Source organism: Macrotis lagotis, chromosome 1, assembly GCF_037893015.1.
Source record: "Macrotis lagotis isolate mMagLag1 chromosome 1, bilby.v1.9.chrom.fasta, whole genome shotgun sequence".
Lineage (NCBI taxonomy): Eukaryota > Metazoa > Chordata > Mammalia > Peramelemorphia > Peramelidae > Macrotis > Macrotis lagotis.
The window spans coordinates 526,113,487-526,139,975 of NC_133658.1; the positions used below are offsets into that span (position 1 = coordinate 526,113,487).

At 33.0% G+C, this 26,489-nt stretch overlaps 1 protein-coding gene across 7 annotated transcripts in view; it reads left to right on the forward strand.

Annotated features, from left to right (window-relative positions):
• Positions 1 to 26,489, forward strand: part of DMD (dystrophin) — a 2,282,785-nt gene that overhangs the window by 1,557,961 nt on the left and 698,335 nt on the right. For all 7 annotated transcript variants that reach the window (XM_074220296.1, XM_074220284.1, XM_074220285.1 and 4 more), the window contains one exon: positions 2,912 to 3,144. In XM_074220296.1, coding sequence (XP_074076397.1) covers positions 2,912 to 3,144 — 233 coding nt within the window. The remainder of the gene's footprint in view (positions 1 to 2,911; positions 3,145 to 26,489) is intronic.

The window sequence follows — 26,489 nt, forward strand, 5'->3', positions numbered from 1 at the left end:
CCTAGAGTTAAATTTAGAACAGGGCAAGTGTGCCTTTGTCCCAAGACAAAACATTTAGAGAGAACTTACACTGTTAGAAGTATTTACAAAGGTAGAAAAAATAGAATTTAGCAACTAGTTGCCAAGACATCCTTTGTCTTTTTTCAATCTTTACACAGCTCTCATTGGGTGTCATTGTTTTTATTGAGTTGGTTGTTCCCTTGACTTCTTAAGATCTCTCTATAGTTGAATCAGTTGGTGGAATTTAAATTAACAACAGGTTTTTCTGCCCTAAGGACTGTTTTAAGTATACAAAAAGATATAACTAAAGGTTTCTTTCAAGCATTTAATATTCAAATAAGAATAATAAAAGTGGTACACAAAGCTAGATTATATTATATTTCTCACAGTGAGCAAACATATCCTTATGGAGTGAAAGCAGCCTCACAACCACAACAGCCAATGTTGGAAAATATGAAGAACTAAAACTCATTCTATCTATTCTAACTCTTTTTTCTTCTACTTCCATGACTTCTGAAATGGGTGATGAGATAACCCTTGAAATCTATATTTCTATTGGTTCATTGTGTCCCAGCTTCCTATTGGTTTCACCAACTCAAAATAACTCTGGGGAATTTTGGGAATAATACCAAGTGGAAACAAATGATAGCTTATCACCCCCTGGTTGGTTGACACTTGTTCCCTTTATTTTATATGTCTGTTTACCAAAGTAATAAAAATAGGGAAATTAATAAGCAGTATTTTATCAAAAGTATAATGAGTTTTAAGAAATGAATAAATAAATATTACAAGCATAGTTTCTTTAATTTTTTTTAATCTATGGATGAAATGAACATTATTACTGGAGTTTAGCAAACACTGTTGCACAGATGAACATTAAAAAAGATTAAGGATTGTACAAAAATATTCATAGCAGCTCTGTTTGTGGTGGCAAAGAATTGGAAATTAAGTGAATGTCCATCATTTGGGGAATGGCTTAATAAACTGTGGTATATGTATGTGATAGAACACTATTGTTCTATTAGAAACCAGGAGGGATGGGAATTCAGGAAAGCCTGGAAGGATTTGCATGAACTGATGCTGAGTGAGATGAGCAGAACCCGAAGAACATTGTACACCCTAACAGTAACATGAGGGTGATGATCAACCTTAATCGACTCGCTCATTCCATCAGTACAACAATCAGGCACAATTCTGGGGTATCTGCAATGGAGAATACCATCTGTATCCAGAGAAAGAATTGTGGAGTTTGAACAAAGACCAAAGACTGTTACCTTCAATTTAGAAAAAAAAATCCATTATCTTATAATGTAATTTTGCTATCTCTTAAACTTTATTTTTCTTCCTTAAGGATATGATTTCTCTCTCATCACATTCAACTTAGATCAATGTATACCATGGAAACAATGAAAAGACCAAAAGACTGCCTTCTGTGGGGGTAGAGGGAGGGAAGCAAGATTAGGGGAAAAATTGTAAACTTCAAAATAAATAAAAGCTTTCTTTTATTAAAAAAAGAGTAAGGAATGTAAATATGTGATTTTTACATTGGGAGTCTGCCCAGGCATCCACCTTAGAGAGAATCCTGATTACAAGTGCCATTTTAACAACTGGTTCACCAAACTCAACATAAAATTAAGTATTGATTCTATTGAACCAGTGTGAATTGGCTGGATCCCATCATTGAGTTCAACTCTTCAGTCATCAGTGTCAGCCCTCTTTGATGTCTGTAGTGAGCTTTTGTCTCTGTTACCAGGAATCTCATTCCTCAAAGCTGCTTCCTTGAACTCTTACCAACTAATACACCTGAAGCTACTGGATTATGTTTTTTCCTCCTGAAAAGTCAATGCTAAGAGCAATGGAAGAAAGGGAATGGGAAAAAATAATCCTTTCTCCTCTCCACAGAGATCCTACAGCAGCCTCATATACTCTTCCAAATTTCCTTTGACTTAGCTATATAAAGGAAGGGGAGAGAGGTGCAATTTTTACAGAGTATTCTTTTTCCTTTTCTTATAGAGAAACATGTATACTTTGCAAAGGGATCTCAGGTGTGTATGCACAGGGTTGCTGCATTACCTCTGTAAAATTAAAGGACTAGACACCATGTTCTCCTAGGTCCCTTCCAGTTCTGTCTATGATCCTATGAACATTTTTTCTTTGGACATTTCTTTGGACATATCTTATCAGTATAGCTTACTGTCAGCCAGCCTTAGTCATAGAATTCAAAATAGTTAAGTAATGCTTATTAGATATTTATTTTTACTTACTGGCCATAAAAGCAGTATTTCATGTCCCAACAATAATGGACTTCATTAGCTCTTGTTCACTAAGATGAATGATACCCATTTTTCCCCTACTGCTAGCCATTTTTTATTACTAATCTAAAAAGGGGGGAATGTGATAAACTGTTCCCAATATAAATAATACTGCTAACACTAAGCAGTTTTTGTTGACCCTTGGGTCCCTCAGGGTTTGACCTTGGTTATAATTTATTCCTAACTAAAGGTAACAATAGGGCAACAACCATACATCATCCTAATTTTCTTTCATTTTTTTCAAAAGTTTTAAATAAACTTCATTCTTCTTGTTGTGAGTATTTCTATTCATCTGGTCAATTTCTCATTCCACATAATTATTATTAAAAAGAAACTATAGTAAAAATTTTTTTAGTAAAATCCTTTTGAAAATTGAACTAGCAAATGTGTATTAATTAAAAGTGAAATCAATGGATTGTCCTATGTGTGATTACATGTAAATACATCTTTGGTTGAGAAACATATAGTAATATAAATATCAGGTTGCCTACTACAGTTACAGTTTAAATAAAATTGATATTTTCTCAAAAATGAGTGGTTTAATTCTAGCTCTATGTTCCTTACATTCTTCTTTTTTTCCCTCTCAAAAAATGTTTTAGCTCCTGGTCAAACTGTTACTGTGGTTACGCAAACTCTGGTTACTAAGGAAACTACCATCTCCAAACTAGAAATGCCATCTTCCTTACTGTTGGAGGTACCAGCCCTAGCTGACTTCAACAAGGCGTGGACAGAGCTCACTGACTGGCTTTCCTTGCTGGATCGTGTGATAAAAACTCAGAGAGTGATGGTGGGTGATCTTGAAGACATCAATGACATGATCATCAAACAGAAGGTATGAAGAATAAAATATAAGAAGCTGATGCAGATTTGTTGCTGTTGTTGTTTTTCTTCAAGGACAAGTCACTAATGTGGATTAACTATAGTTGGTTTTTAGTCAGCCTTTCCTGTCAATCATCTCTTTCAGTTTCTCCCCAAACACTTCTACTCATCACCCTCTTTCTAGCCAATCTTTTCGTACTTTGGAGAAAAAAAATAATTCTAATATTAGCTAAAGCAATGCAACATTAGGAAGGCATATGTCAAAGAAGAGAGAAATAGCATTCCTAAGCATATACAGCTGGATAGAGTTCAGTAAAATAGAAGTGGGGGATTTTTTTTTCCTGCCTAAATGATGCCAAATGACCCATTTGAAGTTTTTACTTTTACATTTTTTTTGTCATTGTGTACTTATAGTGAATTCCCAAACCAGATATAAACAATCTAGGGCTTACCCACTAGTTTGGTTTATTGTTGATACTTTTTTCATTGCTAAGGATAATTGAGATTTGGATACTAATATGAAATGGGAAATCACTTAAATCAATACTTACTTGAATAACTCTAGATTCAAAGATATGAATTTATACAGCAGTAATGTTTTTCCAAAAAGAAATTCATAGTCATTGTATTTCTTAGACTTATAGAACTGATTTTTTCCAGAATTACTGCTGAAAAGTAATATAAGAAAATGATGATGGTATTTATATATTTAAAATAAATATACAATATATCTTTTATAATCTGGGGTGTTTATGTAACATATTTTTGAAAGTCCTATATATTGTCTTTATACTGCTTATAAAGATTTCAAGCCCATGAAAGTAGAAAGCAAAAAGTTGTATTGAAATAGTGAATTGTTGCTGAACTCTTCTCTGAAAATAAAAGATGCAAAAAATTTAGAAAGTGATTTGATAATATGCACACTTAAATTTGGTTCCAAATAAAGATGACAGTTTTTTATGTAATCACTCCAGTTTTCATAAGCAGAGTTTTAATAGTGTGACAATTTTTTTCTGGTATAAATAAGATGTCAAACAAGTAATAGAACAATTCCCAAGTTTAATTTCCCCATCAAAACTAATATGATTACACTGGAGGGGAGGAATTGTATATTACTTTACTGACTTAATTATTTCTTTTTATGATATCATTGAAATTATTATTTTATAAATAATATTTTTGTTAGTGTCCTAGGAATTTAATATACATTTTCAAACACATATGTCTCATTATTTCTGTCATATAAGCATTAAGCACTTACCCTAGTGCCAATCACTGTACCAGCCACTGAAGATAGGAAGCATAAAATGAAATTGTCCCTGACCTCAAGAAGCTTTTATTCATTTATAAATACAGAAAAGTTAATATAAAACATAGGCCAAGTCAAAATGACACAATGGAAAAAGTTCAAGGACTCACTTGATGGTGAGCTTTGAAGGAGTTGAAGGACCTCAAATATGTCTTAACTGTGGAACATACACAACTTCATTTTCTTCATCTCTGAAATGGAAATAATGACAGCATCTACCTTCCAGGGACAGTTCCTTGCAAACCTTAAAACAAAATAATATTATGCCTTTATTATGACCTTATTTTCTTTTTTTATGATTATTTATAGTAAATATATTATTATAACATTATTTATCATGTTTTTATTTTATATAATAGCAATATATTATATAATATATATTAGATATAAAATACAATCTATAATTGATTAGTTATAACTACATTGTTATATATTTATTATCTTATAATATAAATTTATTATTATTATTGTGAAATTCCCAACCCCCCCCATTTCCAATAAGATATGTCAATAGTATGTTTTGTAATTGCAACTTGCATTTTATAATGCTTTATGCTTTAGAGAGTATGCATTACACCTGGTTGATTTTCAAAACAATTTGGTTTTTATATTTATTTTATAAATGAGACACAGCCAAGTTCCCACTACTGAGAGACAAGGCAACAGTTCAGGTTTACTGATTGGTAGTGTTCATTATACCATGCTGCTATCTCCTTAGAGACACCAAGGCTGTAATGATTTATAAATTATTTTAGTGGTTAGCATGAATCCCCAGACTAACTTTCTTGTTTAGTTGGAAGAATACCAGCTAGCATGTTCATAGCTCTTTTTCTATGTCATCTCATTTGATCCTTACCTTTGTGATATCAGGATACTATATTAATACCATTTTACAGATAAGGGAGCTGAAGAAGATAAAAAAGATTAAATAATTTGACCATTGTCATATAGTTAGTGTTGAAAGTAAGATTTGAACTCTGGTCTTCTTGATTCCTAATCCTGTATTCTATCCACTATTGTGCCTTGTTTTGATGCATGCTACTTTACAAATTCCTCAGGGTATATAATACTGCCAGTTCTTAATCCCTTCTTTCAAATTAAACCTTCACCACTGGGCAAGTAATTCCCTCAATAAAGAAAATTGCCTTATTAACAACTTGTCTTTAAGACTTTCAAAGAGTCTTCTTTAGAGCCACAGCAAGCAGTACAAATATTGGCTCCATTTTACAGATTAGGGAACTGAAAATCAGATGATTTGCCTGTGCTCGAACAAATATGAAAATAGTTCTAGCCCAAAGTTCTTTCTGTTTTATTCCATTAAAGTGTTCATGAGGAGGCAGGCAGTACAAAAGACATATAGAATAGCAGGCATTATTGTTGCTATTGTTTAGCAAGACAACAAAAAATAAATATCTGTGTGTACTATATAATATATCATATACTATATAACATACACAGTGTACATGCACATGTAGAACATATATATATATATATAAAATATACATTTGAAATATTTATATGCACATATAAAATATCATGCCTAATACTAGCATCCCTCCACATTCCGGCCGATTAGGGTGGCATAATCCCACAAATGTGAACAATTGGGAATAACTTCAGTCTAAACTTTAATTTTTAATAATTCTGATCAATTTTATTTAACACACAAAACAAGTAAAACACCACACAGTACTCATTAAAAGTTGTACTTTTGGGCAGCTAGGTGGTGTAAATGGATAGAGCACTGGTCCTGAGTCAGGAGTACCTGAGTTCAAATATGACCTCAGACACTTAATAATTACCTAGCTGTGTGGTCTTGGGCAAGCCACTTAACCCCATTGGCCTTGCAAAAAAACCTAAAAAAAAAAGTTGTACTTTCTACAGGAGAGAATTTATTATCTCACATACTATGCAGTCTTTACAGTCACTGATGCAACAGCAGCAACTGCTTCACAGATTTCTTTAATCAACAAAAAACACAACATACAAGGATTACTAGGAGAGAAAAATCACCTGAGTCTGAATGGTAGAGAGGAAAAGATGAGACTTTTCCAGAGAAACTGTATACTTCACACCTCTTAAGTTCACTGAAACTTTTAACAAAATATAATTGTTTATGATAAATTTATGTATGTATATTTATTGTAGTAATTGATGCAATAGATTAATAGTATGCAGTATGCATTTATGATTTATTAATTATTTTTTAGTTTTCTTTACTTAGGCCATAGTCTGAGATATTTCTCAATATGTTCAAATCATTAAAAATTCCTATTTAATCATCAATAGTCAAGCTACAAATAAAACTAGTAATGTGAAGTCACATTACTCACACGTGTGTATACGACAGTATAATACATATATTAATAATTGTAATATAATATATACATGTATGTTAAATGTATAGATATATTTGAGTAAATTTCTAGTTGAAACTAAACTTTGGAATAACAATAATAGTATTTTAAGGTTTGCAAAACATTCCCCACATGTTCTCATTTTGTTCTATTAACAAATTTGGGGAAAAGATATATACTAGTATAATCCCTATAATATATAAGAGTAACCATAGACACAGAAAACTCGGATGATTTGCCAAGGGCCACACAACTAGAAGTTTTCTGGGGTAAAATTTGAACTTGTCTTCCTCAGTCCAAGTCCAGGTATTGAAATCGTATAGCTGTCTCATAATGAATATGATATTAATCCAAATATAAAATATTTTATTTCTTTTAGTTTTGGAAAATGGACACATAAAACTTAAACCACTTCTAAAAGAAAGTATTATTCTTAACAAAAAGAAGAGTGTACAAATGTTCCCTCACTCTTGAGATTACATGACCACAGCCTCTGCAAAGTATCTGAACTTTAGCAAAATTATCCAGCGCTATAATCTGTAATTATGTTCATGAAAAACTTAGTTCTTCTGTGCTTCAATGGTGTTCAAACCATGGGCATTCTATATGATTGAAAGATTAGTCCTAGAAAATCCCTTTAGGATATAAGGATATGACATTTAAATACATTAACCTAGGTGGCACAGTGGATAAAGCACTGGCCCTGGAGTCAGGAGTACCTGGGTTCAAATCTGGTCTCAGACACTTAATAATTACCTAGCTGTGTGGCCTTGGGCAAGCCACTTAACCCCATTTGCCTTGCAGAAACCTAACAAACAAAAAAAAACAAAAAAAAAAAACCCCAAAATAAAGCAACCTCTATAATCACCCTTGAAGCTTTCATTTCAAAGGATTTTATATATATATATATATATATATATAATATAAATCCTTTCCATATACAAGTAAATCTTGAGATATTTCATAAAGAAATATTATATATATATATATATATATATATATTCCTTTGAAATTTCACAAAATGAACCCCCACCTACACTTCATTGGTGAAAAAGTTTATATCATGCACATGCACTATGTATATATGTAGCTGTCTTCAACTTATGTATCTGTTCCTGTACTAGTGATCATGTACATATAAAACTTAAAGAAATAAAAATTAGAAAGTCATGAAATATAAACGACAAATTAGATACACATTTTCAGACAGAACCAACTTGAAGAGTTGTTTTAGTTGACTAAACTTATTTGTTACAATGGAAGCTTACTTTGTTGTATTTTTGGTTTTTTTAAAGAACAAGGGAGATGTAAGGAAGAAGGGGATGAGTGGTGGATATGCCAAAAATATTTGAAAATGGTAATTGTAACATTTTTTTTAAATTCAGAAAAGTTCAGGAAACAGACCAAGCAGTGTGACTTTAAAACCAAAATTGAGCTAAATTTGTTATTTTAAAAAATGCATGGTTACACGTACAGTCCTCTCTGTTGTATGTATTTGGAAATACTTATATTTGATAATGATTGTCAAGTTCAAAGAAAGTTAAATTTAAAAAAGGAGGGGTGAGATAAATATTAAATAATTGGTCCTAGAATCATAGTATCCTTTAGACTTTGCTGGGATGAGGGGTAGCATGATTAGCTTGTGTTTTAGGAAACTTTGACAGCTTTGTGGGTAATGGAATGGAGAAAAAGGAGACCTGAGGGAAAAGAACTAAGTAAGAGACTTTTGCTATTGTCTAGGCAAGAAGTGATCAGTGTCTTATCTGGCTGTAAATAGAGAAAAGGAATAGAGCTGAGAGATAGTGGAGGTAAAAATGACAAGATTTAGCCTTGGTTAGATAGGATGAAGGAGAATGTGGAGGTGAAGATAATATATTGAAGTTGTGAATCTGGGTGACTGAAAGGATAGTGTTGCCCTTGACTGAATTAGGAAAATTTTGAGGATGAGGTTTATATTTAGGAAAAAAAGATAATATAATAAGAACTACAATGAATATTACAATTCATCTATGTTTACTCATACAGTCTGATTCATTCTATCCCAAAAGGGAAAGGGTAAAGTAGAAACTCATAGTCATGGTTATTGCTCCCAACATAAAAATCAACTCTCTAAGGGGGTATAACCACACCTACATGGTGAACTATTCCTTTGACTTTTTTTTAATTACCTCTTTCTATTTTCTCCCTGGTCTTTAAAGCTCAAATTTGTTAATTTTCACCAAAATGTTAAAGATTAAGCTTTAACCAGTCCAACACATTTTAATTCATTCCTCTTACTTTTTAAAGATGTTATCTTTTTTGTTTTCCCTTTTTTAAAAGCAAGACAACAAAGTTTAGCACACACTAAGTAGAAAAGTTTTCAAAAAAGGATTTTACTGATATACTGATATACTTATACTGAAGGCTCTTGAGAAGATTTATTTATTAGTGGGAATTTTTAACATCTTTTTAGGACAGTGGCAGGGAGGGATGAATTTTTTTTTTTAAATCAAACATTCAGCATCCTTTAAATTATGCCTAGTAGGCTGCTGCCTACTCTCATAGCCTTAGGAAATTCTGATTCATAGAAATGACACATTCCATATTGTGATATGATACTTCTCTGCTTATTTTTTTCTTTCCATCACTGTCTTCAAAAAAAATCAGATTAAATCCAAATGCTGGGGAATCAAATTATCCCCTCTTATTATCTGAAAAAGATATGAGCTCTGCCTACACAATACCAAATATCTGAATAATACTGAAAAATTTAATTACTTTAATATTTAGAAGTTTGTTTCCCCTACAAAATAATGAATATTCAGATATTTGAAAAGATCAAAATAATCAGCTAAAATTTTCATATTTATCTTTGTATTTTAGAATCATGCACTCTAATATTCCTCTATTTCTAGTTCTGGCTTCTGTACATGTAAAAGCAGGTTTTCACTGATAATAAAAGTTATCCTAGTGACTATTACTTTTCCTTTGAAAAAGTCTTCTCAAATAAAAATAGATCTACTCTCTAAACTGATTGCCATTTAACTAAAATTCCACCATTAAAAATTGACTATTTTATGTTAAAACTGAAAATCTTAAGAAGCTTCTTATTGAAATGAAAATATCTGGAGAAGCATAAAACATTCTTTTCAACAATTAGTATTCTTTAAAGTTACCCATTACTTATAGAAGGGATTCCTTTACCAGATTTTTTTCTAAGGAAACAGCCAACTTTAGAAACTATGTACCTATGGTTCTAACACATAGGTGGATAAATGAAAAGGAGTTTGCTGATAAGGGAGATTATGGAATTCAAAAGCTAAACTTGTCAATGGTTTGATGGTAAATGTTTAACAACTGACTCTCCAATGAAAATAATGTACAAATGGCACATTTTAAAAGTTTAATCTGTGATGCTATCATGTTCATATTGAAATGCTCATTCATACTGAAAATTTAGCAACCTCCTCTCAAGAGCCAGTACAAGTTGTTTCCAGTATACTTATTGGCCAATTTCAAATTTGGCCTGATGTCCTTAAACCTATAATATAATTCTCCTAGGAAATGTACAAAGTACAACTTTTGTTAAATCTAGGCCAATGATCTCAGAAGTTGAATTCATTCTGAGTTTCCTTTCTTTTTTTTTCTCAATTTGCCCTAAGGTTCCTGTAATTAATTTTAAAGTTTAGAAGCTAGAAAAATTATGAGAAAAGACAGAATAACATTTCTTGTGACATTTTGAAAGGAATGAAAAATAAACTGACATACCTTGTTTTCCAGGTATTTGTTTTCCAGTTCATACTGCACCATGAGAAATATAATGATTATAAATATGTTAAAAGAAGACCTAACATTCATGAAAAAATTATATTTTGAGCATTAACTTATTACTTTATTTTTTATTGAACCTATATTTATCAGTTGATAATATCTCAAAGTAAATTAGCTTTCAATAACAAGAATAAGTTATAAAAATGAAATGTGTTGTTATAATAAATATAGTCTGGAGTTTTTTCTCAAAAAATATATACAGGTTGGAATATTGAGTAATAAATTGTGATTTATTCTCCTTTTCTTTAAAAAATGTTTTATTAATATTATTTTCCTCTCAATACAATCTTATATTTCTTATGGATTGAAGTAAATAAACATGGTTTCTGCCTCTCTTTGATAATGTATATTGGGGAAGAAGGAATGTAAATTGCTAACTAATAACACTGACACCTATAAACTTCCAAAGAAAAACAAAACTGCCATATTGCTTTACTTAAATCAGTGATTAAGGTAATATGAAAAGTTGATGAAATTGAAAGCCCATTAATCAGTTTGAATCATAGAATCATAACTCTAGAGCTAAAGGAATCCCAGAGGTCATCCAGTCTGACCTCATTTTATAAAGGAAGAAAAGTGATTTGTTGAAGGACAAGGGAACAAGTATAAAAACTTGTTTATTGTAATTCTGTTGAAATTCTTTTCCTCTCTAAAGTGTAGAATTTTTTAAGTGCTTCTCCTAACTATAGGAAATGTCTAAATATTTTCTATGTTCCAGGCATTTTGGTTTGCACTGATATTACAAAGAAAATATGACAATCACTTCCCTCAGTGGATGGATTTCGATTCAGTCAGTTTTCAGTCATATCTGACTTCATGACCACACTTGGGGTTTTCTTGGCAAAGGTACTGAAGTAGTCTGCCATTTCCTTCTCCAGCTCTTTTTATATATCAAAAAAACAGAGGCAAATTAAGTGACTTGTCAGTGGTCACATAATCATTAAATGTCTGAGGCCGGATTTGAACTTAGTAAAATGAGTTTTCCTGACTCCAGGCTCATCCAGTGCTCTATGCATCGTGTCTTAGTCCCAAGCAGTATTCACTTAGACACAATATTAGTCTACTGTTAATTCTTTTTAAAATCATGAATTTCGTGTATTTTTTTTTCTAGTGAAATAACTATGGTGGATTGAATAGCCCCTTTCTTCAGGGCACTAAATTTTTCCAAAAAGTTGCATGGCCTCCAGAAGCCCCATAAGTATCCATTCCACCTTCATGTTGATCTATCACTTGGACTTTCTAAAAGATTGCATTCAGGCTTTATTCATTGTATTAAGTTTAGCAGACACTGAAGACACAGTCCTTCAGAAGAGAAAAATAATTGTGATTAGTACCTGGTTTTTGTTTGTTTATTTAGTTTAGATTTGGAATTATATTTGGGTAGATAATTCTGGTATTGAAATTCCTACTACCAATACAGATTGGCAGTTTGTTCTGCAATTTATAAAAAGATAGGCTTAGAGCAAGAGAGGATAAGTGACTTACACTCAGGGTCACAAAATTAGTATGAATCTGAATTTTCTGAACCCACAACTAGTTAGAAAGAATCATTTGTTAAAATAGGAAGTTAGTAGATATGGGTTAGGGCAAGCTCCTCTCCTTCCCTACTTGGATTTTTCTCCCTCTTCCCCCATCAAATAGTCTTCACACCAGTGATGCAGTATCTTCTTTTTTTGCCTATCAGGTATAAGAATTTACACACACATACATACACATATATACACAAGAGGACTTATACTACTTTTTCTGAATACAATATGTAGTACTTGTCTCAAATACAAAAATTTCTAGTTAGGGCTCTGTCAGCTTCTAGGAGTAATGGTATATTATGAAAGAAAATAGTTTTTATTTTTCTATCACGGGATATTCTCAGCAGCTGCTTGATTTAAAATATATTTGAATTATACAGTTATCATACTATACTGGATCAGGAAATCTTAGATTCAAATCCAAGCTGGTACTTCTTAGCTACATGATCTTAATCAAGTCATTTAATTTCTCTGAATGTCTACTTTTTTTTTCTGTAAAATGATGGCCATAATATGTGGGCTGTTAATTGGTGCAGGAGACAGAACCCCAGACCCTGATTCAGAAAGCTCTAAGTTTGAATCTTACCTCAGAATCTTTCTAACTGTGTGACCCTGTGCAAGAACTTAAACCTGTTTGTCTCAGTTTTCTAATCTATTAAGTGAACTAGAAAAGGAAATGGCCAATCATTCCAGTATCTTTGCCAAGAAAATTTCTAAGAGGGGTCACAAAGAGTCAGACAGAATTGAAAATAACAGAACAGCAACAATAAATACCAATGGGTCATATCTTTTGGAAATGTTACAAAATACAAAAAGAAATAAAAAGAAGCATTTTGCAACTTTAATAATGCTTTATTAACTCCAGTCTTTATTCATTATTCAGTCTATATGTGTACTCACCATATGTACATATTAAGTAATCCAAGTCACAGTATTTCATTTCAATTTAAAAAATAAACATCACAAAATTATAAGCATTGGGGAAAATCAATATTGCTTTTCAATATGCATATGTCCTTGGGGGCGGCTAGGTGGCCTAGTGGCTAAAGCACCAGCCTTGGAGTCAGGAGTACCTGGGTTCAAATCCAGCCTCAGACATTTAATAATTACCTAGCTGTGTGGCCTTGGGCAAGCCACTTAACCCCATTTGCCTTGCAAAAAAAAAACCTAAAAAAAATATGCATATGTCCTGTGGCAAAGATCATAATTGTACTGGCAAACAAATTACTGTTTCAAAGAGGTCAAGAGATTATATGGTACTTTCTTCTCTCTTTAAACTATTCTCCTACATTGAATAGGATTCTGACCATTACACTTCTACAAATTTGATGCCAGTAAATGACAAATTAAGAATATTGCATCAAGAGATTAAAAACAATGTTCAGAAGCAAGTAAGATCTAGGTTTAAATCTGGTCTCTTTCTGAGTGCTCACAAACAACTTTCAAATACTATAAATTGCAAAGTAGTTGATGATTTACATTGGTAAAACATAAATAAACAAAAGTTTAATCAATAGGAACAGTTCAGATTTTTTTAATTACATTATAGAATACTTTCTGGTCAACAAAAACCTTTTACTCATATTATCTCATTTGATACTAACAATAAATATGTGAGATAGATAATTTAAGGTCATTTTACAGATAAACTCAAAAGAGGTGAGTGTACAGCAATCAAAACTGTTTGGTACTGGCTAAGAAATAGAGTGGTGGATCAGTGGAATAGCCAAGGCATAAAAGAAATAGTAGTAAATGACAAGAATAATTTGTTGTTTAATAAACCCAAAGATTCCATCTTTGATTAAAACTCTGATTAAAAACTGCTGGGAAAACTATAAGAGAATACGCAGAAACTAGACATAGACCAACCTCTCATACCCGATTCAAATATAGAGTTGAAATGGATACAGTATTTAGACCTAAAAGATGGTATTTTAAGACAATTATGATAATAGGGAATAGCTTCACTGACTGATACTTGGAAAGGGGAGCAGTATATGACCAAAGAAGAGATAGAGAACATTATAAAAGACAAAATGGATAATTTTGATCCCATTAAATTGAAACATTTTTGCAAAAACAAAACCAATGCAACCAAGATTAAAAGGAATGCATTAAATTGGGAAACAATTTTTGTAATTAGAGTTTATGACAAAGGGCTCATTTCTAAAATCTATGGAGAACTGAGTCAAATTTTTAAGAAAATAAGTTATTCCCCAATTGATAACTGGTCAGATGATATGGAAAGGCAATTCTCAGAAGAAGAAATTAAAGCTAACTTGTGAAAAATTATTCTAAATCATTATTAATTAGAGAAATGCAAATTAAAACAACTCTGAGGTACTACCTCTCATCTATCAAATTGTTTAATATGACTAAAAAGATCAATGTTTCATAGGAAACCTGGGACACTAATGCATTGTTAGCAGAGTTCTGAAATGATCCAACTTTTCTGGAAAGCAATTTGGAATTAAACCCAAAGGGTAATAAAACCATGTATATCTACTAGGTCTGTATTCCAAATAGATCACACTGAAGAGTAAAATGTACAAAAATGTTCATAGCAGCTCTTTTTGTGGTGACAAAGAATTGGAAATTTAGGGGATGCCCATCAATTGGGGGATGCCTGAACAGATTCTGATAAATGAAATCATGAGGGATGGGATTTCAGAAAGTCTGGAAAGGCTTACATGAACTAATGCTGACTGAAATGAGTAGAACCAGAGAAACATTAAACATACTAACAACAATATTAGGTGTTGATCTACCATAATGGATTTGTTAATTTCAGCAGTACAAGAATCAAAGACAATTCTAAAAGACTTGTAATAGAAAATGCCATCCATACCCATAGAGGGAACTGTGGAGTTTAAATGCAGTCCAAAGCTTGCTATCTTCAATTTTTTTAAGTTGTCATATATTATGTCATTATTTTCTCACTCCATTTGGATTTGATTCTTCTCACACAACATGGTTACTATGGATCTATATTTAGCATAATTACACTTGCAAAGCCTATATTAGATTTTCTGTCAGGGGGAGATGGGAGGGAAGGGAGGAAGGAAGAAAAATGTAAAAATTCAAAACCTGTAAAAATGATTTGTGAAAACTACTGTTACATGTTGTTGGGAAAACAAATAAATAAAAATATTAAATTTTTAAAAAGTGAGTTGTGCATCCCAAGGCATTGTAAGATTAAAAATACTTGCCTTTTAATTCAGTGCTTTTTCCACTAAACCACAGTCAGACTAGTAGTATTTTTCTAGTACTGTCTTCACCCCTGAAATTAGAAATGAATTGATGCTTCTTTGTTTTCCAGCTATAAATATTCAAAAATATGTCGGAGCATTTTTAAATATGCTTTTCTTTCTTAGGTGAAAAACAGTATTTAATCACAAATATTGATAGATGAGTAAGGTTTTGCCTTCTTTTCTTCTATAATGTTGGTCCATATTTTTCTGTAAATCCTACAGAGCATCAACCCAACCCACTCAGTGTTCATCTTGTTCTTTGGGCATCTCAGCAGTCACACAATAGTCCAAGAATTTCAGGGTTATGCAAATTAGAAAGAGATTGTCCTTAACACTTAAATGAACATTTGCTCTAGATTCAATCTTTCATATGATTTTCACAAATTGCCATGTAGACATTTCTGTATTGTACATCTTTAACTTTTCTCTCTGCTCTGATTCAACAGAAGTTCCTTGCCCTATTATTTTAAAGTAAATGTGAGAGAAATTGCTCTTTAAAGCAAATATTAATTTTAAATGATTGGCTGGAGCTACATGTTGACAATTGTAGTAATTATCCTTGGCAAAAAATGTTAGACACTTGAAAAACTGATTAACCATGAAAGCTATTTTTGCAGACCAAATAAATAGAACTCAAATTTAATGTGAATCATAAGTGACAAAAAAGGGATTTTCTGCTATTGTTTTTCTTCATCTTTTCTAAGAAATGAATTGGGCCAAAATAAGGGGATTCCTTTATTCTATTGTTTTGCAAATATATAAATACATAGGAAATATAACTTTTCTGACAAATAGTGGTTCTCAAGTAGTTAGAGAGTTCACACATTTTGATAAGATAGAGGTTTGGTCTGATGATAGATTGGCATAGAGTGATAGGTTTGGAGTCAGGAAAACCTAGGTTCAAGTTTCACTTCTAACATGTCTCTAATACTTCATGGCCATGTTAACCATGGATAAATCTCTAATCTCTCTCAGACACAGTTTTCTTTATGTAAAATTATGGTTTGAGATTCAGTGGCTTAAGTTTACTTCCTGCTCTGTACCTATGATTCCCTTTACAAAACCAGTTCCTATGATTTGCTAGCTGTAGCAATTCCTAATTTATCTAAGAAATTGTACTTTTCCTACTTGAGAGGTCATTTTGATTGAATGAGGTAAAGATTGAGTTGAAACTTTTTATTTTTTGATATTTTAATTTTTTCCAATTACATGTAAAGAATTTTTTATAATTTTCTTAAAAAGTGAGTTATAAATTTTCTTCCCCCACTCCCCCTTCCTTGACAAGCAAAACCTATTTGATATAGGTTTTACATGTGCAATCATGTAAACTTTATTTCTATATTAGTCATATCATGAAAAAAACCTAAAAAAACCTGAAGAAAAATAGTTTAAAACATTTGCTTCAGTCTGCATTCAGACTTCATCAGTTCTTTCTTTGGAGAGGGATAATATTTTTCATCATAAATTCTAGTTGAAACTTTTAAAATGAATAGTTTGTCCTGAACAGTAATCACCTTCACCTTCTCTTAGAATGCTAGATAAGGAACCTAAGGTTATGAAGTATATGTAGTCTATTCCTAGGAGATAGGAGATTCTCTTGAAAATAAAAGAAACATTCCTTCCTCTCAGTTTTGCCATCATAAGTATATAGAAAGGAACTAAAGTTAGATTTCATTAAGATGCTTCCTTCTTTTCTCCCTGCCTCTAACCTTACTCAAATACTTAAAAATACTAGGGAAAAAAACTTCTTGCTTTTTAATATATACCAGGAGTCCTTAATCTGGACTCATATATAGATTTTCAGAGGATCCATGGAGTTAGATGACAAAAAAATGCATCATTATTTTCACTAACCTCTAAGCAAAATGTAGTATCTCCTTCATTCATAAAAGTAGAAATAAATCCATCTGAAAAGGGGTCCATTGAATTCAGGCTTGAAACAAAAAAGTTTAAGAATCTCTTGATAATGGTTTAAAAAAATTGTATGCCCGTGAATGAGAACTTTCTTGCTTTATTGTTTTATGTTTTTATTTTTTTTAATACATTTTTCAAGGTAATGGGGTTAAGCAGCTTGCCCAAAGCCACATGGCTAGGTAATTATTAAATGTCTGAGGTCAGATTTGAACCCAGGTACTCCTGTCTCCAAGGCCAGTCCTCTATTCACTGCACCATCTAGCCGCCCCTACTTTCTTGCTTTAAAAAACAAAACAGATTCCCTTTATATCGTGTTTATAGCGATTACTATGAGCCAGACACTGTGTTAATTGCTTTACAAAATATCATTTTAATTGATCCTCACAACTCTGATATGTAGGTGTTTTATATGTATAATTTCTTTTTCTAGTCCATATATGTCTGAAATTGCTAGAGGTGGTGATAGTGCCGTAGAGCCCCCAGAGTTAAGGGTAACAATAGTTTTTCCCCATTCCTTGTTCTCATCATTAGTAATATTGCTTTGAAGAAGACATAGTAAACAAATAGAAAACATTTGTATGTAGCAGGTTGCACTGCGGACAACTTTAGAAAAGCAGGCAGACATCGAAGAAGAGAAGCCCTTCTAAGAGTAGAAACTGTGGTGTCAGACAAAAGGACTATCATTGAACTCAGAAAAAAAACTGGTTTTGAAAATCAAAACTTGGGTTGCAGAGAGAACTATGAGTAGAGAAGGATCATTTAGTTTTTGATCTGGGAGTCAACTTGAAATATAAGTTCCTTGCATGTGTGCCTTACTACTTTTATAATCTTAATTTATTCCTACTCTTGGCATAGATGCTGAGGATATAGCTTAGAGAGTGAATTGCAGAATTTGAGGAGAGAAAATCATTTATTTTTCTTTTTATTATACTATCTTAAATGCTTTTGCTAACAGTTAATTCTTTCTATTTTTCTGACTATTAATGGCAAACACACCAGTAGGAGCTGGTGAACTGCAATATTAAGCATAAAGATTCATAATATTAAAACCAGAACCCAAGTAGAACCCTAGTAGAACACATCTTATGGGAGACTTAATTTTGAGTGTGAATGCAAGTTAAGAGGGTTATTCATAGGGTTAACTACATAAAAAATTTCATAGAAAAAGGTAGATAATGGAAATTCTTTTTAGAGATTAATAATTATTCTTTCAGGATTTGATATTTTGCTAGTTAGGTCAACATGACTATGTATTAATTAAAAAAGGTATATATATATGTATATATATATATATACATATATATATATATATGTATATATATATATATATATATATATATGTAATTCTACCTCAAGATTGAGTAACTTCCAAATGCTCTGTTACTGGGGAAAAAAAATTCAGTATACTATTAAATCAAGAAAAACAAATTATGCTTTATTTACTGCAGACTTACAATAAATAAAATGAATTGACACTTTGCTATAGTTTTTAATGTGGTCCATAAAAAAACAACAGATTCTTCTGTCTTCTGATATGAAGATAATATTTGCACAATAAATCTTATTATTGCTACGGCTGTGTTCATCTTTGCTTTTGAAGAGAACCAATGAAATCACAGAGTGATGTTATAACTGCCTGGATTTGATTTAAGTGAGGCAGAGTTGCACAAAGTCTGTACTTTTCTTCTTGAGTCACCAAAATCCACTGGCAGGATAAAAGTCATGATGACCTTTGATGGCTCAGGATATGGTGTATGACATTGGTATCAGATCTTATTCTGAAGTTTTATAGTAATAGTTATCTTCCTTCTGAAAGGACTCAACAACTCATGCTATTAATTTTTTAAAAGTGGTTTTTATGGGGTAGCTAGATGGTATAGTGGATATAGCACAGGCCCTGGAGTCAGGAGGACCTGAGTTCAAGTCCAACCTCAGACAGCAATTACCTAGATGTGTGGCCTTGGGCAAGTCACTTAAGTCCATTGCCTTGCAAAAACCAAAAAAAAAAAAAGATGTAGTTGGGGTGGGGAGGGGAATGAATTAACAAATGAACAAATAATTTCAAAAAGCATGTATTAAATGGTTGGAAGGTGCCAGTCTTTGTGCTAAATACTTGAGAAACTTTTGTAAAATCATAGAAGTCTCTGCTGGAAATGAGTTAATATTTTAATAAGAAGGACACAACAAGAAGCATGGAGGGATTGTTAGAAAAGAAGGCTATGTTGTAAATAATGAGGGGGGGTGGAGTGGGGAAGAATTAGACATTGTCATATGTATGCTAGGTGGCAGAGTAAATTGTCAAGGTGGATCATAGTCAGGAATAGATCACACCAGGCATTGGCCTTTCACCAATCAGGATAGCAGGTGCCCAGGAAAAGAGAATGTGAAACAAACTTCTTTATGTAATGACTACATAGAAAGGGAAATTGTTTCCCTAGACAGGGAAAGTAAATAATCCAACAGGGAAACCAGGAAGGAAAAAACCTTCTCTGAAGGTGAAAGTTGATCCAAATTTGTTTCAAGAAGTTGATGACAATGGGGCAGCTAGGTGGGGCAGTGGATAGAGCACCAGCCCAGGAGTCAGGAGGACCTGAGTTCAAATTTGACCTCAGACACTTAATAATTACCTAGCTGTGTGACCTTGGGCAAAAATAAAAAGAGGTTGACAAAAGGAATGTGGTTAAATTATGAATCATGCAGGGTAAAACCCTTGAGGGTTTTTGCAAGGCAAATGGTGTTAAGTGGCTTGCCCAAGGCCACACAGCTAGGTAATTATTAAGTGTCTGAGGTCAAATTTGAACTCAGGTCCTCCTGACTCCAGGACCGGTGCTCTATCCACTGTGCCAACTAACTGCCCCGAGGGTAAAACGCTTAACCTCCAAAAGAAGCACTTTTGCAATCTGCCCCCCCCAAAAAAAAGAAGGAAGAAAGGAAAAAAAGAAAGAAAGAAAAAAGGAAAGGAAAATTAGCAGATGCTAATGGGTTTAGGAAAGTTGTGACTAACCACAGAAGGAAGAGACAAGTTGATATTAACAGTCTGCTAAAAGTGATGGAAATAATCACAGAAATACATATTATAGCCAAAGGTGATGGAAATGGTCCCAGGAATATATAGTGTGGCTAATAAAGAGCTGCATTATCTTTTGTGAAAATATATGTGAGATGTGACAACCATTATCCCCTTTTGCTGATTCATATAGGGATAGATAATGCAGATAAAAGAAAAAAAGCTTAAATACTGATGAGAAAAATGGAAAGACTTTGAACCACAGCTGGTACTTCCTTCTTTTCCATTTGAAGATTATAACCAGTGATAAGATGGTTACATAAGTAGCTTGGGAAAATCAGTTGTTTTTCTGGATCATGTCTTAGAATACAGGATTCCCATTTCTAAAGTCATTGCTCTTAAGATTAAATAAATGCAGATTACAAATTTGGCACAGTGGAAGAGACCATAGTGGTGGCAAATTTTAGCTATACAGTGATTATGAAGATAATTCTTGACTTGCTTGACTGAGAATTTCATCATTTGGAAATAGCTAAAACTACTATTCTTCTCCCAGAAGGTAATGAAACCTGCTACTCTGAACTTATTTCTTTCTAACAAAAAATTGTTTGACATGTTAAAAGCAATGAAAAATTTGGAACAAAGTGACCATGTCTTAGTAAAATTCATAATAGTAAAGAAAGAGAATGATGCAGTCTTAGACAAACCCTGTTTTTTTTAAATAGCCTATTTCAACAAAATCAGAGAAAAATTAGGTTTGAGCTCATGGTTGAGTGAATATAATCAAAGGTGAAAGAAGACTTATTAATAAAGTTCTGATGGTACAAATGTAAATTGTTTCAATGAGAATGAGGCTAAGAATGGAGGGATACTAAAAAATCTGATGTGGTTGTATAGGAAACTGTTTTAATGAGTTTATTTTTACAAGATTTGGGGAAGGGAAGAGGGAGAAGGGGTGAAATAAAGAAAACAGAAGAAATAATGGCAAGGATTAATGCCTGAGATAGATCCTGAATGCACCTGAATATTGGTGAGAGCTGGATTGAAGAGAAAGCCACCAACACTTAATGTGAAAGCTATCTCTTAACTTTAATGTTGAATATTCAGATTTTTATAACAAACATCTCAGACATGACAAGTCAGGTGAAACCCAGATGCATGACTTCCCTGATTAAAGTTATGTTATTTATCCTTTGAAGTCTGTGGACTTCCTTATCAGAAAGTTTCCCACACACTTCTAGCTCCATAGATGTTTAGGTTGTAGTTCATTGGTGAGCCAACCAATCCATTTAATGAGCAAGAATACATGCTTATCACTGGTGACCTTCATCCCCAGGTAAACCTGGCTTCCCGCTATATAGAAGCTGGCCCTCTCAAAGGATATATAAAATTAATCTCCTAAAGGCTAAAACTAATTATAAGAATAATTATTGCTAAATCACTTTAAGGGTTATAGAGTGCTTTACTGAATCATCTCATTTGATATTTAGAACAGCCCTGTCAGGTAAGTACTGTAACTGTTATAATCTTCATTTTGCAATGGAGACCATAGTGTTAATTTTGAGATTTTAATCCACATTTATTCTGATTTCAAGTTCAGTAGTGAGCTGCAGTACTGCTAGCTCAATGAATCAGCTAATGCTTTAAAAATATATACTAAGAACAATGAAAAGGACTTTTAAAGGTACATTTGGAACAAGAGCATCCTGAGATAGAGCTGAATGAATGAATGAATAAAAATCCTGGAACTATGGGACCTTAAATAAGAAACTAAATCTCTTAGGTCCTCAATTTTAGAGTTAATCTCTACTAACCTTTCTAACACTAAATATTTGAGCCAGTTCTTGTTATTCTGAAGGACCCTATATATATATATATATATATATATATATATATATATATATATATATATATATCCCCACATTTAAAGCAGAGAGCATGAAAATTTTGGAAAAAAACAATCAATTTCTAGATTGTTTCTGCATTTAAAAAAGGTAGTGATCTTCATGTTAGAAAGGGTGGAGAGAACATGGTTAAATGGATTTTAAACTCAAGATAAATAAGGAGAAAATACCTTAAAAATGAGCAAGAGGAGCCAAGATACTGGAGGAGAGGCAGGAACTCTTCAGGTTTCTCCCCAAAACTATACCAAATGCCTTTATATAATGATTCTAAAAAATCTTGAGGGGCAAATCCCATGGAAAGTTTGAGTGAAACAATTTTCCAGCCCAAGATAACTTGAAAGATCAGTGGAAAGGATCTGTTGCAAAAGGTTAGAAAGGACCAGCAGTTCAGGGACTTAACTGGCCCCAGCAATCCAGGAGCAGACCGTGGGGTGACTGGGTCAGTGGCAGTGGTGATGGTTTCCAAACTTCTCAGCCCAAGCTGCCAAGGACAACTTGGAAGGTTAGCAGGAACACTCTGCTACACCAGGGTGAGACTAGAACACAGTTCAGCACAGGACTCAGCAGTACAGACTCAACCCCAGCAGTTCAGGAGTAGACGTAGGGAACCACTGAATCAACAAGTAGCAGCTGTTTCTGGAGCTCTCAGTTCACAGACTTTAAGGGGGTCAGTAGGGGATTACAGGGGTCTTTACTACCACTGAGTCAGGGCTTTGCCCATACTCAGATATGACTTCCAGTCTGAGGCCCCAATCCCAAGAAGAGGAGCAGAAACAGAACAGAGTTATCTGCTTTAGTGGAACAGGGACCCTACTCACAGTTCCAGGGCAGAAAGGAGTACTTATGGTCACCCACAGACCAGAGAACAAGCCAGGAAAATAGTCATAAATTCTCATGAGACCTTGGAAGAATTGAAAATTTGCAGTTTTCTGGTAGCATCTCTGAAAAACAACTGCAAAAACACTCAAAAACTTGGGACAGTACATTTTCCTCTGTGGAAACAGAGCCACACTTTAACAAAGGGTTAAAATCAATTCAAAGGCTGGGGAAATGAGCAAACAACAGAAAAAAAATCCAGCCATGGATAGTTACTATATTCATGTGAAATATCAAAATATACATTCAGTAGAAGATAACAAAGTCAAAGCTTCTACATCCAAAGCCTTCTGGAAAAATATGAATTGATCTATTGGCCATAGAAGAACTCAAAGAAGTATTTTGAAGATCAAGCAAGAGAGGTAAATGAAAACTTGGAAGAGAAAAGAGAGTGATGTGGGAAAATCATGAAAACTGAGTCAGCAACTTTGTGAAGGAGATACCAAAAAAAAGATGAAGAAAATACCATCTTAAAAACCAGACTGGAACAAATCAAAAAAGTACAAAATGTCAGTGAAGAGTAGAATGCCTTATAAAAGGAGAATTAGTCAAAATGGGAAAGAAAATAATTCCTTCATGCAAACATACATATATATGTATATATACATATATGCACACATAGGAGCAAAGGGAAACTGATTACTTTTGTGAGAAATCAAGAAAAAAAATATCTCATTGGAAAAACACTGACATGGAAAAACAGATACAGTAAGAATTTAAAAATTATTGGACTATGTGAAGTCCATGACCCCCCCCCCCAAAAAAAAGAGCCTAGACATCATTTTTCAAGAAATTATCAGGGAAAACTGCCCTGATATTCTAGAAGCAGAGGTATAAAATAGAAATTGAAAGAATTCAACCCTCACCTCCTGAAAGAGGAAAATATACCAGAAATATTTTAGCCAAATTTCAGCTCCTCCAATTCAAGGAGATTATATTGCATACAGTCAGAAAGAAACAATTCAAGTATCATGGAGCCACAATCAGGATAGCACAAGATTTAGCTTACATTAAAAGATCATAGGCTTGGAGTATGATATTCCAGAAGACAAAATAGCTTGGATTATGACCAAGAATCAACTACCCTACAAAACTGAACATACTCTTTTAGGCAAAAGATGGATATTTAATGAAATAGGGACCTTCCTGATGAAATGACCAGAATTGAACAGAAAATTTATCTTCAAATACAAGACTCAAGTGAAGCATAAAAAAGATAAACAGGAAAGACAAATCATAAAGGACTTAATGATGTTGAACTGCTTTTATTTCTTCATGGGAAGATGATATTGATAACATTCTCATTTATTAGGGTAGTTAGAAGCATATATAGACAAGGCACAGGTGGGGAGTTGATTATGAAGGGTTAATATATTTTAAAAAAAAGATGGAGTTATTGGATGAGAGAAGAATGTACTAGGAGAAAAGGAAAGAAGGAGGTAGAATGAGGTAATTTATTCATATAAAAGAGGCAAGACAAAGCCTTTGCAGTAGAGTGGAAAAGGAGGGAGATGAGGAAGAGTGAGTGACTCTTACTTCCAATGGAATTGGTTCAGAAAAGGAATAATATACATATTCAATTGGATATTGAAATTCATCTTACCATAGAGGAAAGCAGGAGAGAAAAAAGGATGGGAGAAAGGGGGGAAGTAGTTGATAGAAGGGAGAGAAGATTGTGGGAGAGAGTAGTCAAATACAAAACACTTTTGAAAAGGAAATAGGTGAAAGGAGAGAAAGAAAATAGAATAAATGGGGGTGGGGATAATAGAATGGAGGGAAATGAAATTAGCAATAGCAACTGTGGGGGAAAATATTGGAAAAGTTTCTATACTAAAGACCTCATTTCCTAAACATAGAGAACTGAGTTAAATTTATAAAAAAAACAGCCATTCCCCAATTTATAAATGATTAAAAGATATGAACAATTTTTAGATAATGCTATCTATTCAATGCTATTTATTAAATCATTTTTTAAAAATAATGTAACTTTCTGTTGACAGGAGAAATGTGGTTTGGAACAGTTCTGAGATAACTACCTTATATTTGTTGGATTGGATGATAAGACAGAAAGAGAAAATGACAAATGTTGGAAGGGATGTAGGGAAAATGAAATATTAATATCCTATTAGAGAAGTTGTGAAATAATTCAATAATTCTGTAGAACAATTTGGAATATGCCAAAGGACTATAAAAATCTTGCCTACCCTTTGATATAGTAGTGCCACTACTAGGTCTATATTACAGAAAGATATAAAACAGGAAGGAAAAGAACTTCTGTGTATAAGGATATTTATAGCAGTTCTTTTTTGGTGACAAGTAACTGGAGAGTGACAGGATGCCCATTGGTTAGGAAATCACTGAAAAATTTTTGGCATGTCATTAATATGAAATGCTATTCTGTTGTGAAAAATGAAGAATAGGATGTTCTTAGTAAAAACAACAACAACAACAACAACAAAACATCTCCAAAAGAGCAAAACCTTATATGAGCAGATACAACAGGTTATATATTACATACAAAATAATAGCAATATTGCAGGATGATCAGCTATGCATGATTTACCTTTGTTCAGATATGTTGTGACCCAAGGGAACTCTGAAGAATTTATCCCAAAGGCGGGGCTGATGGTGTCTGAATATAGATAGAAGCAAACTTTACTTTTGCTTTATTCTTCTTAAAGTTTGTCTTTTATTTTACGGGGATTATGTTTACTGTAACAACATGATTATTGTGGCATGACAAAATATTTTAATCATATCTAATAACCTGCTTTCTCAATGAGGGGGAGTGGGATGGGAGGAAAGGAGAAAATTTGGAACTCAAGATTTTAAAAGTGAATGATTTTGCATGTAACCAGGGGAAAAATTAGAAAAAAATACCAAGGGGGAGGGGGTAGAATATGGGTAAGAGACTAACCAAGGATTGTTTGAGATATTAACCAAGTTATTGTTATTTGGGTGAAAAATAGGGTATTGCATTATGAAAAGACAGTCTTGCTGCTTTTTGTGGCAGTTGTCAGTGGCAAATAATGCAACCTTCATCTCCCTCCATGCTATTTCCTTGACCTTGATCTATGAAACAATATCTCTGGTGCCATACTTTGGTTCTTTTGTTCTCAGAAAATATTTTCTTTTACCAGCTTCCTGACTTGTTAATCTCTCATTTTCTTGAACTGGGAGGGATGGTGGAAAGGAGTGATGTATTCTTTTCATGCTATTTCACCCTACTTCCAGGCTTGGTTCATTGCCTCCTATCCTGTTAACTCTGCTAATTTATAGCATTTTCAAGCCATATTTTACCTCTACCTCCACTGATGAGTTGGATTAACAAATCATCTGCTTCAAATTAATTCATCTAAGGTTACTTATACTATATTCTGGAATACTAAAAGCATTTGCTG